General features: G+C 33.7%; 2 protein-coding genes across 7 annotated transcripts; one reads left to right on the top strand and one right to left on the bottom strand.

Annotated features, from left to right (window-relative positions):
- On the top strand, nucleotides 2578-8043 carry LOC18586068 (probable methyltransferase PMT11). Of its 3 annotated transcripts, XR_001929871.1 has the most exons (10): nucleotides 2581-3450; nucleotides 4087-4236; nucleotides 4332-4602; nucleotides 5004-5114; nucleotides 5332-5491; nucleotides 6191-6448; nucleotides 6536-6658; nucleotides 7005-7082; nucleotides 7412-7681; nucleotides 7801-8043. XR_001929871.1 is itself a non-coding variant. In XM_007009219.2 (9 exons), the coding sequence occupies exons 1-9, from the start codon at nucleotides 2761-2763 to the stop codon at nucleotides 7617-7619; spliced, it is 2049 nt and encodes a 682-aa protein (XP_007009281.2). In that variant the 5' UTR covers nucleotides 2581-2760; the 3' UTR covers nucleotides 7620-8043. The 3 variants fall into 3 exon arrangements, 2 of the variants coding, with proteins under 2 accessions (XP_017984762.1, XP_007009281.2); XM_007009219.2 differs by having other exon boundaries at nucleotides 7412-8043; XM_018129273.1 differs by lacking the exon at nucleotides 6536-6658 and having other exon boundaries at nucleotides 2578-3450; nucleotides 7412-8043.
- LOC18586067 (protein HESO1) lies at nucleotides 8156-12812 on the bottom strand. 4 transcript variants are annotated; one of them, XM_018129275.1, is made up of 10 exons: nucleotides 12702-12812; nucleotides 12312-12408; nucleotides 11664-11828; nucleotides 10629-10793; nucleotides 10238-10416; nucleotides 10060-10155; nucleotides 9598-9667; nucleotides 9204-9328; nucleotides 8943-9053; nucleotides 8156-8868 (listed from the first exon to the last, which is right to left on the bottom strand). In XM_018129275.1, the coding sequence occupies exons 3-10, from the start codon at nucleotides 11800-11802 to the stop codon at nucleotides 8305-8307; spliced, it is 1449 nt and encodes a 482-aa protein (XP_017984764.1). In that variant the 5' UTR covers nucleotides 11803-11828; nucleotides 12312-12408; nucleotides 12702-12812; the 3' UTR covers nucleotides 8156-8304. The 4 variants fall into 4 exon arrangements, with proteins under 4 accessions (XP_017984764.1, XP_007009280.1, XP_017984763.1 ...); XM_007009218.2 differs by lacking the exon at nucleotides 12702-12812 and adding an exon at nucleotides 12544-12626; XM_018129274.1 differs by lacking the exon at nucleotides 12702-12812 and having other exon boundaries at nucleotides 12312-12628.

The raw sequence follows: 13926 nt of genomic DNA, 5'->3' as shown, positions 1-13926 counted from the left end.
GAGTGTAAATATTATTTTGCTATATATAAAAAAATGCATAAAAGTATGGACGTTGAAAATTTTTTGATTAACGAAAATGAACATATTTGTTCATTATATTTTTAAAATTTTTTATTTTAAATATTAATAAAATTTATCCAAATGGATAAAAATTGAAATTGCATTCAGTAAATTTTATTTATAAATTAATATTACACTTATTTTATAGGAATCAAACTTCTACATTTTATATGTAATTTTTATTTTAAAATAAATAAAAACTAAATACTATTGCGCTTGACAACAAATATTAGTATATATAAATGTAGTTAACCGAATTGGTTTATATATAAAGAGAACCTATTGGTAGATTTCTTAAGAAAAGGGGTAATTTTTTAAAAAAATAAAAAAAGTAAAGACATAATATTTGAAAAAATCAAAAAGTCAAATAAGTTTTTTTTCTATTATATTCAATCAAATTCTTTTATTTTTATTTTAATCAAATAAATTTGTATAATTAATATTTGTCATTAATTAGTCATAAGTTGAAATACCACCAAATAAGCTTTTATAAATAACTTTTATTTTGATCAAATAAGTTTTTTATAATTAATAATTAATTAATTATTATTAGTCGAAATATCATTTGTTATTATATGTTAACATGTTAATGTGGATGACAAAAAATACCTATATTATCATACCATATCAGCAGATCACATCATCATTCAATATAATATATCAACATATCATGTGATATGAAAAAATTTATATGATTCAAAATAAAAGTATATGGATTTGTTTGAATGTAATAAAAAATAAAAACTTACTTAAATTTTTCTAAATAATTTATAATTTTTTAGATATTATGTGTAAATTGAAAGACATAAATATCTCTAATTTAATATTTGATGTTAATGAATTATTTTGATTTTGAAATAATTTTGGTAATTGAGATAATATCACTTAATGCCTAATACCAAACTTAACAATTTACTTTATATAATTAAGATAATATATATATATATATATATTTTATAATTGAGGGAAGGGGGAATTTGAACTTACTCTTTAAGCAGAAGGATCATGCACTAATCAATTGACCAAATGTTCAGGTGTAATAATATATATTAATTTTAATACATAACAAAAATTTAATAAAAAAAATATACGTAAACTCCACTTTGAGTAAAATTTATAGTTGTTTTTTTTTTTTAATTACATTTAAGCACGTCATCGATCCCAAAAATACAAAGCACATATTTTTAGAATAATATAGACTAAATATATGATTATTAATTAAAAAATAAAGTAAAAGATTGGGACTTTAATTTTTTTTATTTTTTTAGAAGAAAACTTTGAAAATAAGCAAACAATGCATTGAATTCCCGCTAATTAAACCGATTTAATTAAAATGTGCCAAATGGATGGGTGATCCAGGGTAACACATAATCTCCGTGCTTTCAAGCTATAATCCTACCACGTGCCAAGCATTGCTGCCGACTTTTTCCTTTTTTTTTTTTGTTTTTTACCCGATTATTCTTTCCTTTAGATGATAAAATATTACCCACCATAATCCATTGGAATGAAGTTTATCCGATTAATTAATCATAATTTTTCTAATTGATAAATTAATCGTTTCTTTTTTTTTTTTACATTAAAAGAAAGGTTGGTTGTTATATATATATTTTTTGAATGGATTTAGTTATAAAGATTTACTCAAAACTTTCATAAAAATATAATTTAATTTAAACTTTTTTTACTAAAACAATTAAATTTGGTAATTGAAAAAAAGTAAAAAAAAAAACCTTGAGTACTAAAAGGGTAAATAAAGTAACTCATAATATACAACATATATCTTTAGTTGTAAATTAAGTAAAAAATAAAATTTAAATTATTAACAATATGAATGTAAAAGTGTGTTTTTTTATTTAAAAAAATTTTGAATCTTATTTTTTATATTAAAAATTACATACCAATTACTAAATTAAATTTACATGGCATAATTTTTAAAAAAATCTTAAACTATTTAGAAAAATTCAAATAAGTCTTTTATATTTTTATTTTGAGTCAAATAATCCATTATAACTAATAATTAACTTAATTAAAATTTTATTTGTCATGTTATGTCATATGACGTTAACATAACATGTTAATATATCATAATTGATAATGACGTAATACGTTAATTTAATATGATAATATAATCATATAACATTTTTTATTTTCTACATCATCACCGTATTAATATCATGTGAATATAAAATAATAAATAATATTTTAATTAATGATTAATTAATTAATCATTAATCATACATGAATATGATTAAATATAATAAAAGAATAAAAATTTATTTAAAAATTTTAAAATAATTTAAATTTTTTTTTGAGCATTATGTCCCTCTCTATATATAATTAATATATGAAAACATATTTGGTTTCTTCGTTTTATACATACTCTTTTCATTTTATTTTATGTCTTCAATTACCAAAAAAAGGAATGTAGTTTAAAATAAGTTGAAAAAAAGGGGGGAAAAGGCAAATTCTCCATTCACCTCTTGGGGAGGTTAGCCATTATACATAACCTTTGAAATATTTCCAGCTATCCCAGATTCCGTTACTTTATACTCTCTCCACACTCTATCTCATTCCCGTTTTTCCCCATCCCCGAAATAACAAAAATGCCACTGTAGTCTGTGGTGGATTCTCTTAGATTCAGAAACGACACCCCAGATCTCCCGCAGAACCGCCACCGATCGCCGTCGTTTATAGGTTTCGACGATGAAACTTCTCGGCAATGTCGATTTCCTCAAGAGCCCAACAGCAATCAAATTCTCGGCCTTCATTTTCATATCCGTGTCTTTCTTTTACTTAGGGAAACACTGGTCCGACGGTTCCCGCCAGCTCATCTTCTTCTCCCGCCAATCCCCTACTAAAACGACGCCGTCTTTGGCTTCCGTTGCTTATTCTCCTAATCTCAATAAAGTATTCAACATATCCGCTCTCATTAACACCACCGAACCGGAAACCGGACCGAAACCAGCTGGTTCAGTTAACAGCAAAGAAAACTCGGTGTCGGTGTCCGAGCCAGCTGCCCCTCCGCCGCCGGATCGGATCAAGAGTTACGGGATCGTGGATGAGAATGGGACGATGTCGGATGAGTTTGAGATCGGGGAGTTCGACCCGGATTTGGTGGAGAATTGGGGGAACGGAACGGAGATTGAGGCGGAAACGGAAAAGGAGGATGTTAGAGTTACGTTTAGGGTTAAGAAGTTTGGGCTTTGTAAAGAGAATATGAGAGAGTATATACCCTGTTTGGATAACGTGGAAGCCATTAGGAGGCTTAAATCGACGGAGAGAGGGGAGAGATTTGAACGGCATTGTCCGGAAAAAGGAAAAGGATTAAATTGCTTGGTTCCAGCTCCGAAAGGGTACAAGCCTCCGATCCCGTGGCCTAGGAGCCGTGATGAGGTAAAGCATTTTGTTTAATTTTGAAATATATATGGAAAAGGAAATGGAATATTGAATTTTTTGTGTATTTTGTGCTCTTTATTCTTTATTTGGTTGTTAGTGAGTATGGGTGAAACTGGGTGAAGCTACTTGGGCTTAGCTCCGTGAATACTCAAGCTCGACATGGAGACTATCAAGTTGAGAATTAGAACCAAATGGGGTATTTCTTTTTCATCTGAGTGTTTAGGAAGGATTTGGCATCTTTAGATCTTTATGAGGAATACAGCCTAGGTCGAGCAGAATGAAGAAATGTAGTTAAGCTTAACTTGTTTTTTTGTTTGAGAATTGGGATTAAAGCTTTGTTTGGTGGAGCTAAGTTCAGTTGCTGAGAAGCAGAGAAATGGAGAGTATATGAAATATGGAGTGTTATATTTTGGTGGTTTTGATTTTCTTTCCCCTTTTGTTGATGAGGGATTAGAGGAAAAGAAATTCCTAGTGTTTTCCTTTTGCTTTTCCCCTTATTTTTCTTTTTGTGCTTTTGGAAGTACTTTTAATTACTTGTAGGTTTGTTTTGAAGTAGTTCTTGTTGTGGTTTATTCTTTCTCTTATTTGTAGCATACCTAGTTGTTTAATAGGATATACTGCTTCAATGGGTAGGTATGGTTCAGCAATGTTCCTCATACACGTCTAGTAGATGACAAAGGTGGTCAAAATTGGATTGCAAGAGGAAAAGATAAATTCAAGTTTCCTGGAGGTGGTACACAGTTCATACATGGGGCGGACCAATACCTGGATCAGATTTCTAAGGTTATTTTAATAGTTTATATGATGCATAAAGATATCCAAGCAAATTGGTCTCTGCATTTTGTTTCTGATGATCAAGTTCTGATCTGTCTACCCAGATGGTCCCTGAGATTACATTTGGTAATCATATTCGAGTTGTTCTGGATGTTGGATGTGGTGTGGCAAGTTTCGGTGCCTATTTGCTATCTCGGAATGTTATAACCATGTCAATAGCTCCGAAAGATGTTCATGAAAACCAGATTCAATTTGCACTTGAGCGTGGAGTGCCTGCAATGGTGGCTGCATTTGCAACTCGCCGCCTACCTTACCCAAGTCAAGCCTTTGATTTAATACATTGTTCTAGATGTCGTATCAATTGGACTCGTGATGGTAAACTTTTGGCTCATGTCTTATCTAGTTATTTTTGGTAGCAAAAATAGTTAGAACTGATTAATAGTTTTTGTATATATTCCAAATGTCATCTCTGCACTAACTTTGGGCTTTGGCAACATATATGCTCATTCTTTTGTGATCTTGTCTTTCTTTCCCTTTTCCAGAGAGGAAGTTCTTGCATGATACTGGTTTCCTTTCTCTTTGCCAAAACCTTTCCTTTTCTTTGTAAACACAAAAACACTTTTTCCCCTTTCCTGTTTATATTTCATTAAAAATATTATCTTTCAACAGATGTTTCTAGGATATTCATATTCATGTTTTCTTCATTTACTGTCTTAAAATCAACTTGTGGGATATCTTCTGATCACATACTTCCTTTCTTATGCTTTGTAATGAAGATGGAATTTTGCTCCTTGAGGTGAATAGAATGCTCAGGGCTGGTGGATATTTTGCTTGGGCAGCACAGCCAGTTTACAAGCACGAAGAAGCCCTTGAGCAACAGTGGAAAGGTATAACTACTGGACCTAAAATTCATGTTAAGTATGTCAAGCACTCATTATGCACTTGCAAGTTCAAATTTAAGTCATATTAACATTTTCCTTTTATCCTGGTTGAGCATTTATTCTGTTTGTCTCATGATCATTTAATCAAATGTGTTGTCTAGCAGTTTTTAGGAAATTATATATTAGATTTTCTGTAATAATTGTTTTCTGATCTTTTTTACAGAGATGCTTAACCTTACTACTAACCTCTGCTGGAACCTTGTAAAGAAGGAAGGATATATTGCAATATGGCAGAAGCCCTTTAAAAACAGCTGTTATTTAAGCCGTGAAGCTGGGACCAGTCCTCCTTTGTGTGATCCAGATGATGACCCAGATAATGTTTGGTATGTTTGCCACTCGGCCTTTTATTTGAAAAATTATGCTTAATGGAATAGTATCATCAAACTGCCGTGGCTGATTTTTAGTTATATATGTCCTTATTCCCTGCATCAGACGATGCATGAAGCATTGGCAACCATATAATTGTGTGCTTGGAGTTCTGGACACTTGTCCTTGCAATTTTGTATATTGCTTTTAATGATATGTACTATATAATAGAATGGGAAACTATCTGTTGCTTGAAAGAATTTGTGCATATCATTGCTTTTGTTGAAAAAGTATTGGAGTTATGCCTAATTGTGAATTTGAGCATTGTTATTTTTATTGACTAACAACAGTATTAAATTGACTACTGGCATGATTTCACTTTTCTATTCATGAAAGCTGTGGAGTTATTTCTCTGGGTTTCTCTGTGCCAAAAATCTGTGTAAACATGCTTGAAGAATGTTGATTACATTTCTGATGGCTTTCATCAGTAACATGATGTCGAATTCATTTGTATATAACTTCATCAGTCTCCCTGGATTATTTCATAAACCAGTTCCGAAATTGGAGTTGATTTTTCCTGTCCTTATTGTAGGCCTTAGGACCCTTTGCTGATTATTTAGGTCTTCCAGACATAAGGGCGTGTATCTAAATTTTCTTTCTGGCTGATGTGAGTGTTTCAAATTACTTAGTCACAGGATATCTGGATAATCTTTCAGGTATGTTGATCTGAAAGCATGCATCAGTCGACTTCCTGAGAATGGATATGGTGCAAATGTTGTTCCTTGGCCTGCTCGTCTGCAAATGCCACCTGACAGGCTGCAGAGCATACAAATTGATTCCTATATAGCTAGGAAAGAGCTTTTCAAGGCAGAATCAAAATACTGGAATGAAATAGTGGCAAGCTATGTCCGCGCTCTACATTGGAAGAAGTTTAAACTGAGAAATGTATTGGACATGAGAGCTGGCTTTGGAGGGTATTTTATTAACCCAGTCTTGCACTATACCTTTAAGACACTTGTTACAGTATTTCTCAAATCTATGGTTTATGTATTTTTGTGCAGATTTGCAGCAGCCCTAATTGATAATCAACTTGATGCGTGGGTTCTAAATGTGGTCCCTGTTAGTGGGCCCAATACCTTGCCTGTTATTTATGATCGTGGATTAATAGGGGTCATGCATGATTGGTACTTTTTCTTTACCATAATTCCAATCAGGAAATTCTGCACAGTTGATCGGATTGGAGTACAAATGGCTGTACTTTTCATTGATGATTTTTAAATCATTACTTGGATCTTGGAAAAGTTATCTACACTGCCAAATAAACCCTTCCTTCCCACTTTTCTCTTTTTCATGGTTTTTGGATTACTTTGGTTTAACCATTTCTGAGTTTCAAAATATTGTGCGTTTAATATCTGTCGGTTACTCAGTCATCATATAGGCATATGATGCTTACGTAGTCTAAACTCTATGTTATTGTCGTTACCAATCTTGAACTGAGTTATAAACTAAGTTGTGTCTGATTTATATCAGGTGTGAACCATTTGATACATACCCAAGGACCTATGATTTCTTGCATGCAGCTGGCCTCTTCTCAATTGAGAGGAAAAGGTACACCTTAATTCCTTGATATGTGGTCTAATTTTTCTCTGCTAGCTGATAATTGTAGTTCTGATCATGTTGAGACATTGATTTTTGCTCCAAATAGAAGATTTCATTCACCACTTTCAGTGGTGAATTCAGTGTTCTTTTTTCTTTGACAATAAATATTCAAGGTCCAAGAATTACTTATTTTATAGGATGAAAAGATGGGTGGGATTGGGATAGGTGCATTGTCACTCTGTATGATTTGGGAGTTTTATTACTAGGCGAAATGTTTAAATATATGGTTAAGTGTGGTTGGGTTATTGGTAATTTAATTATTTTTACTTTTATATCAGATGTAATATGTCTACAATCATGCTTGAAATGGATCGGATATTGAGACCTGGTGGACGAGTATACATCCGTGATTCTCTTGATGTTATGGATGAACTTCAAGATATCGCAAAAGCCATGGGTTGGCACCCATCTCTACGTGATACATCTGAGGGTCCTCATGCAAGTTACAGGATCTTGACATGTGACAAGCGCCTACTTCGTGGTTGAACCAATGGAAACTAAAAACTCAAGTTGCATATAGTTGGTGTTAACCAATGCAAATTGAAAAGGTAATTAGACAGGCTAATTGTCTCTTGCGCATGGTCATTCCCAAGTAAAAGAAAGCAGGACGATTATTGAAATTTTAACTGCCACATAGAGAGGATTAAATTGTTCATTCATTGACCAGGGGACATCAAATTCTTTCAGTGGGTGAGAAGTCTGCTACAGGAAGATAAAGCCAGATGTGAAAGGGAGTCTGATATCTTTCAGCTCCTTCTGTAACTTAATTGTAACATATATTTTGAAACTAGGCACGATATTTTTTTTTCAGGGCAGTTGTAGGATCATTATTTTTATTTTATTTATTGGAATGATACGGGAAATATTAATTTTTTAAGTTAAAAGTAATCTCGATTCCCCTGTTCGAATATTTCGATTATGGCGATTCTTTTCCCTCTTGGTCTTTGGTATGTTAATCCAGCATGATGCAGGTAAGATGTTTCACAGTTATATTTCAATTTTCAATGAAATACTACACTTGATGATATGCTAACTGAAGGTATGCAATGAAAATAGTTTTAGGTTTGAGTGCATTGTTCACATTGAAAATGGAGTCAAACTTCACAGACTATGCATATATTTTTAACCCTTTCTTCTTCAACCAAAATACCAAAGCTTCAAGCCATACAGTCTATTTATCAGATTTAGGTCTCCACATCTGCCCTTGATTATGTTTTAGCTGGACAGGCCTTTGAGTGGCAAAACTGCCAGAAAAACTTTCCGGCCTCGCTCTCAGAAACTGAGGTTGCACTTGTGAGACTGAAGGTGTCGACTTCTGATACTGATGTGCTGGCCTTGGTCTACTTTCCACCCTTGTTTTGGGAAATTGAGGCTGCACTCTTGAGGGCGAGGGCATCACCATCTGAGCTTGATGTTGCTGCATTTGCGAGGCTGCGGGCCTTGAGTTCCTGTACTGGTGCTGCTGCATTAGCAAAGGTGAATGCACAGCCCGGTGCACCTGTGGACGTGTATTCGGGTAGTGCCCACCATTGTAGCTTGAGGAACTGACAGACTGTTGTTTTACAATAAATCGGGATGTTTTCGGCCCGACTAATGTAGGGAGGAGAGTACTTTGGGTCAGATTGGCTGAGATGAGCATACACCGAGTTGTCTCAAATGCCTCAGCTATCTTTATCAGTTGTTTCTGACTGACGGCTCTCGAAGCATTTTCTGGCTGTTCGAAAGGATCCTCGACCTAAACAAGAGTTATTATTTTCATCATTGTCGAAGCCATGAAGGATTGCAAAAGCACCAGAGAGAGAGAGTTACAAATATTGCATAAGTCCTGGGCAACCATCTCATATTGCTTGTTATATACTCCCACTGTCCCGTAAATGTGCAGATTCCCATGTCCGAGGCCTTGGAATTTATGTCTGAAAACTGCACAGATATTTATAAATTTAGCATAAATAACATGTTTGTTGCTCCCATGGAGAACTGGTTTAGGAAATCTATTGTCATAAATGTTAATGAATATTATGTCCCATGGCATCAACAGGCAAAATAGATGAACATAACAGGAACCAATACCTTTGCTATGAAGGAAATGAACAACTCAGACAAAGAACTTCGATTTACGGTTCTGCCTGATCTAAACCTGGCAATGTTAGAAGAACATACTTGTGCAATTCTTCTCTCTGCATCAGCTCTGACACCTGCATCAGAGAACAATTCCTATCAAATAATATTATTAATTTTTCTTTACATAAAAACCCTGCTAAAAATTTCACATTGCAGCTTATATTTTAACTGACTGACTGAGCTTAATTTCAATCAAACACTACCAAGATCTAACACCTTCATTTGAACCACTAATCTGAAAGAGCAAATAAACAAGAAAATTAAATAAAATTTGTAGAAAGAATCTCAGCTTAGGCCTTTCTCCACATTTTGCTCACTTAGCTAAGATTAAAGATCAAAATACCTGTGAGATCAGTAACAACATTACGTGGATATATATCTTTTAAAGGAGGAAAAATTGCAGGTGCACATGTCTGCAACAAATAGAGAACAAATGCAACAATTAACGAATAGGAAATATGGCCAATATTACACCAATGGAAAAATCAAGAAATACAAACAAGTATAAGCAGACAAGGAGAACTTTCTATAACCTTTTGCCAGAAAAATACTCAAAAAAGGGGGTAACATTGGGGTCAGACTGATGGAATACAAAGATGACAACAGTATTCTTAAGTAAAACAATTGATTTTTATTAGGATGGGAAGGTATGCAAATGCAACAGAATGTTAGCAACAGTTAATTTGGTTTTATGGCTCTTACAAGCAAACCAGATGCATCTAAACCACTTTTGGATGTATTAAATATATCACTTCCTTCTACAACTTTTCCTATTATTGATACCAGAAACAATTATAAAAGCTACCTGAAAATGGAAGATAACCAGCAAAGTGAGGGAATACGAGTTGAATGTGCCAGCCTTTGGATTATTAATACCATTAGCACTGGCCCATTCCTTGACCTGCACAAACATGAATGACAAACACGAGATATCAGATCCGTTCTTCTCCACAACAGGAAGTGTTGGTTGTCATAAGATATACCAGTAAAACCATCTCACGAAAGCGCCCATCTATCTCATTGAGCCAAAACAAGAATTTGGACTTTATTTGGCCCTGCAGATTATCGATGGAAATATCACAAGAGATGTTCTGCCATCTGCTCTCAATTTTCAAGATGGGAACTCTTGCGTGGGGAATAAATTGTAATCTCTGCCATCCGTCTGCAGATAAATGTTATCTTGATAATTAAGAGGCACTCTCCATAATGAACAATCAAACTTAAAGAATAGCAATGTACAGCCACCCACAAACCTCTCCAAAAAAAACTTTCTTTACTCCCCTCTTACGCATGCATGTTCAAGGATGATATGAGATGAACAAAGCCCATGTGTTTTAACAAGAACATGAAAGCATGAAAATTATACTAAATCACCTTTTTGTTTCAAAGCTCTTTGTAATTCGCCAAGTAGAGTCTGTTTCCGTTTCTTTCCAGCAGATGAAACATATGAACCATAAGGTAACTCGATAGAAATGTCCAAGTCTCCCCACCTTGTGAAGAGATTAGACACAAGTGATCCAAATGGCTCCACAGTTGCACCTGCTTCCACCAGTTATGCCAAGAATACACATTGTTATCACCAAACTCTTTAACCAATGATAATATTCAGTGCAATAATCAGCTAGAACTTCAGAAATGATATACGCAAAGAAAACAAAAAGAAGGCTTGTTCATGTCATGTATCTTTTCACGAGGCCAGACAATTCCTTTTCTCCCTAGGTGAAAGATAGGAAATGGGGGTAATTGCTGGACCTTTTTTTTCTACTCAAGATTACATGCCATACTTGCAGAAAAATTTCACCTTCCAAACCTGGATTTATTTTTATTTTTTTTTTTAAAAAGGTCCAAAGGTACTATGTAAGGTTGATCCTTCCACTTGAAAACTGGAATCTGGTGCTTCTTAGCTGAACTGATTATGGCCTGCTAATTCCATCGTGATGGGAAAATGTCAAACAACCATTCCGAGAAAAGGACCTTGTTTAAGCCACTTATGAAAGTCCACTTTCAGATCAAAAGAAAAGGGAAACAAAAAAACCATTATCATCTAAACATTCTTCAGGAAGCCAATTTCTCCTCCATGATAATATTTCTTATTTCATAGTGAATGTAGGCAGTAGAAACATGTTCACTTTTTGGCCCCTCTGGTAAAGGAGAACAGTTTTAAGCTAGTATAAGTTGAAAGGATTTCCCTTTTGCAATTGTTTGCAACATTCCAACAGAAGGCGGCATTCTTTGATCCATCATGGAATGCAAAATGTAGTATTTCTATAGCCAATTGCATTCAATAAGCCTGCATATATTTTATTCATATCTTCATAGACAAATCATCGAAAATCTCTACTAGCATTTACATGGATCAAGCAAAATAAAGAACTAGACATCACCATTTAAAAGTAACATACAAATTACCTCTTAAACTTTCCATAGATTGAACAACTTCGCGCAATTCATCAATGATCTTCTGCCGCGTGACCCAATCCTCACGCAAGGGCTTGATCACTTCAAGTACTTCCTGGAGAGTTGACTCCACTTGACTATATGAATTCATCTCTGTTTTGCTGTATAACAATATCACTGATAACACAAATTTGTTCTTTTAAGAAAACTGAAAGGTTATCATTGAAATATATAAAAAGAAGCCCCTCAAAAGATCATGGCAATAAGAATATGAGAATTATTCACATAGTTAAAGACCATATGTAACAAAAGTCATCTAATCCAAGACAAGATAAAATAAAAAATCTATATCTTTAGAAAAAAAAAATAGTACACCTTTAATTATCACATTATATAGAAAATTGAGGCATGGACAAATCAAGTTGATTGAACTGCACAACTAATAATATAAGAAGTTAGATAAATGCAACTTGCAGTACATTAAAAGTATAAACCCCAAAAAGAATATAGATTTCATAATGAAAAAGAAATTTTGATTAAACCCAACCAATCAAATCAATTTTTTTAATTAAAATAATACTAATTTTGACCCCCAGTCATTTAAACAAACACGTAAAAGGCATAAATAAGAAACAAAGTTAAAAAAAATAGAGATTTTACCTTAAAAAATCTATGAAAATCAACACCCTTTTATCCTCGACTTCTTGGGTTTTTCTTTGTTTGACTGAATTGTTTCTCCTTCAGATTTTGAAGGAAGCTGCACACTCAAAAAAGGCCAATTAAAAGAGACAACACCCAGATGTATTTCACATTGCCATATATTATTATTGTTTTAAAATTAAAGATTAGTACTTTGTATATACATTATTACTGAATTCAGTAGTTTTTATACCAAAAAAAACAGTTGTTTTCTTTATTGGGGCTTGGTTGCCTTGTGGAAGGGGTGCCCTTTTTTATTATTTACTTTTTTGCAATTAAAGAATGATTGGGAGGATAAGCGGAAAAGTGAAAAAGGAAAGACAAGACCAATGGAGAGAGAGAGAGACTGACTGATGACCGTCTGAGGAATAATCTTTCACATGAGTCCAGATTCAATGATTGTGCTTTGCTGAGTAGGAAAGATTGAGAGAAGATACAAAAGTTGGGTTTTTTTTCTCAGTCCTTGCTGGATCAAGACTTCAACTTTTGACACTACCTTGGGTTTGATTTGAATTTCGGTATATAGTTTGGTTTCCAAAGCTTTCATGGGCTTTTGGGAGAGCAAAAAGAGGTGAATTGGACAAGCTTGGGAAACCACACACGGGGGAGACTAGGAAGAGCATTGTCTTTACTAGGTAGACATTGGGATATCAAAGTCATTGTTATACACTTACACACCAAATACGAGAATGGGAAGAAGAAGGTAAATTTGGTCATTTGATCCACAAATTTTCATAACAAAAACATGAAGACCCCTATGCAATTTCCATAACAAAACAAAAATTTGATACAAAAAATAAGTTATTATCAAATTTCTTTTTCTATAATTGGTGCCAAGCTCAAGGAATACTAACATCTGAAGTGAGCTCAATTCACAGGGTAGATGTAGGTGATTTATCTTTAGACTAACATGGCAGTATGAACTGATTCCAAGGCTTTTAGACTTGCCAGGGGAGTGTTTTATTTTTCTGCCTGGTTAGTCAATTTCTGTCTTATATTACTCAATGAAATCGGAAAATTTTCTTCCCTTTCCAAATCTTTGGTCTGTTTTGATTTTGCTGCGCTGCTTTCACTTTGGTTGGTCGCTGTTGCCTGTCGTGTTCAAGGCCAAGTAATCTCTTTCCTCCTTTTGTTCTGTTTGTTTTTGTGTGAGGTACATTGGTTTTGTATGTCCCCTGGAAGAATGAATCAATCAATATTCTGGTTCATGAATGATGCAGCAATGCTTGTCAGGGAAAAGAAAAGCTGCTGAATTTTTAAGAGCGGTATTCAATCTAAAACTTATTAGAGTGGTGACACATCTATCAAATTGAAAGCATTCTTCAGGTTCTTACTTTCCCTGCATGGTTTTTTGTCTGTTATATATATATATATATATATATATATTAGNCATGTTTTGTTCTGTTATATATATATATATATATATATATATTTGAAAATTGTCTGTTATATATATATACTGCAATGGGGAGATCAAAGGGAAAAGTAAGGACTGAAACATTAAGAATGGATCGTATGATGCCCTCAAACAGTGAAACAACCCATTTCCTGAAACATGGTTCATTGAACAAAGCTG

The sequence above is a fragment of the Theobroma cacao genome, chromosome 10 (genome assembly GCF_000208745.1).
Source record: "Theobroma cacao cultivar B97-61/B2 chromosome 10, Criollo_cocoa_genome_V2, whole genome shotgun sequence".
Classification (NCBI taxonomy): Eukaryota; Viridiplantae; Streptophyta; class Magnoliopsida; order Malvales; family Malvaceae; genus Theobroma; species Theobroma cacao.
This window is presented reverse-complemented; position numbering and strand designations above follow the sequence as displayed.

Excerpts from the sequence above, each read along its gene's own strand:
- LOC18586067 (XM_018129275.1), bottom strand. The coding sequence starts at position 11,802 with ATGAATTCATATAGTCAAGTGGAGTCAACTCTCCAGGAAGTACTTGAA. Across the intron at positions 10,794-11,663 it reads ATCTATGGAAAGTTTAAGAG|GTGCAACTGTGGAGCCATTT; the intron begins GTAATTTGTATG and ends TGGTGGAAGCAG. Across the intron at positions 10,417-10,628 it reads AAGAGCTTTGAAACAAAAAG|ACGGATGGCAGAGATTACAA; the intron begins GTGATTTAGTAT and ends ATTTATCTGCAG.
- LOC18586068 (XM_007009219.2), top strand. The coding sequence starts at position 2,761 with ATGAAACTTCTCGGCAATGTCGATTTCCTCAAGAGCCCAACAGCAATC. Across the intron at positions 3,451-4,086 it reads GGCCTAGGAGCCGTGATGAG|GTATGGTTCAGCAATGTTCC; the intron begins GTAAAGCATTTT and ends TTCAATGGGTAG. Across the intron at positions 5,492-6,190 it reads GATGACCCAGATAATGTTTG|GTATGTTGATCTGAAAGCAT; the intron begins GTATGTTTGCCA and ends ATAATCTTTCAG.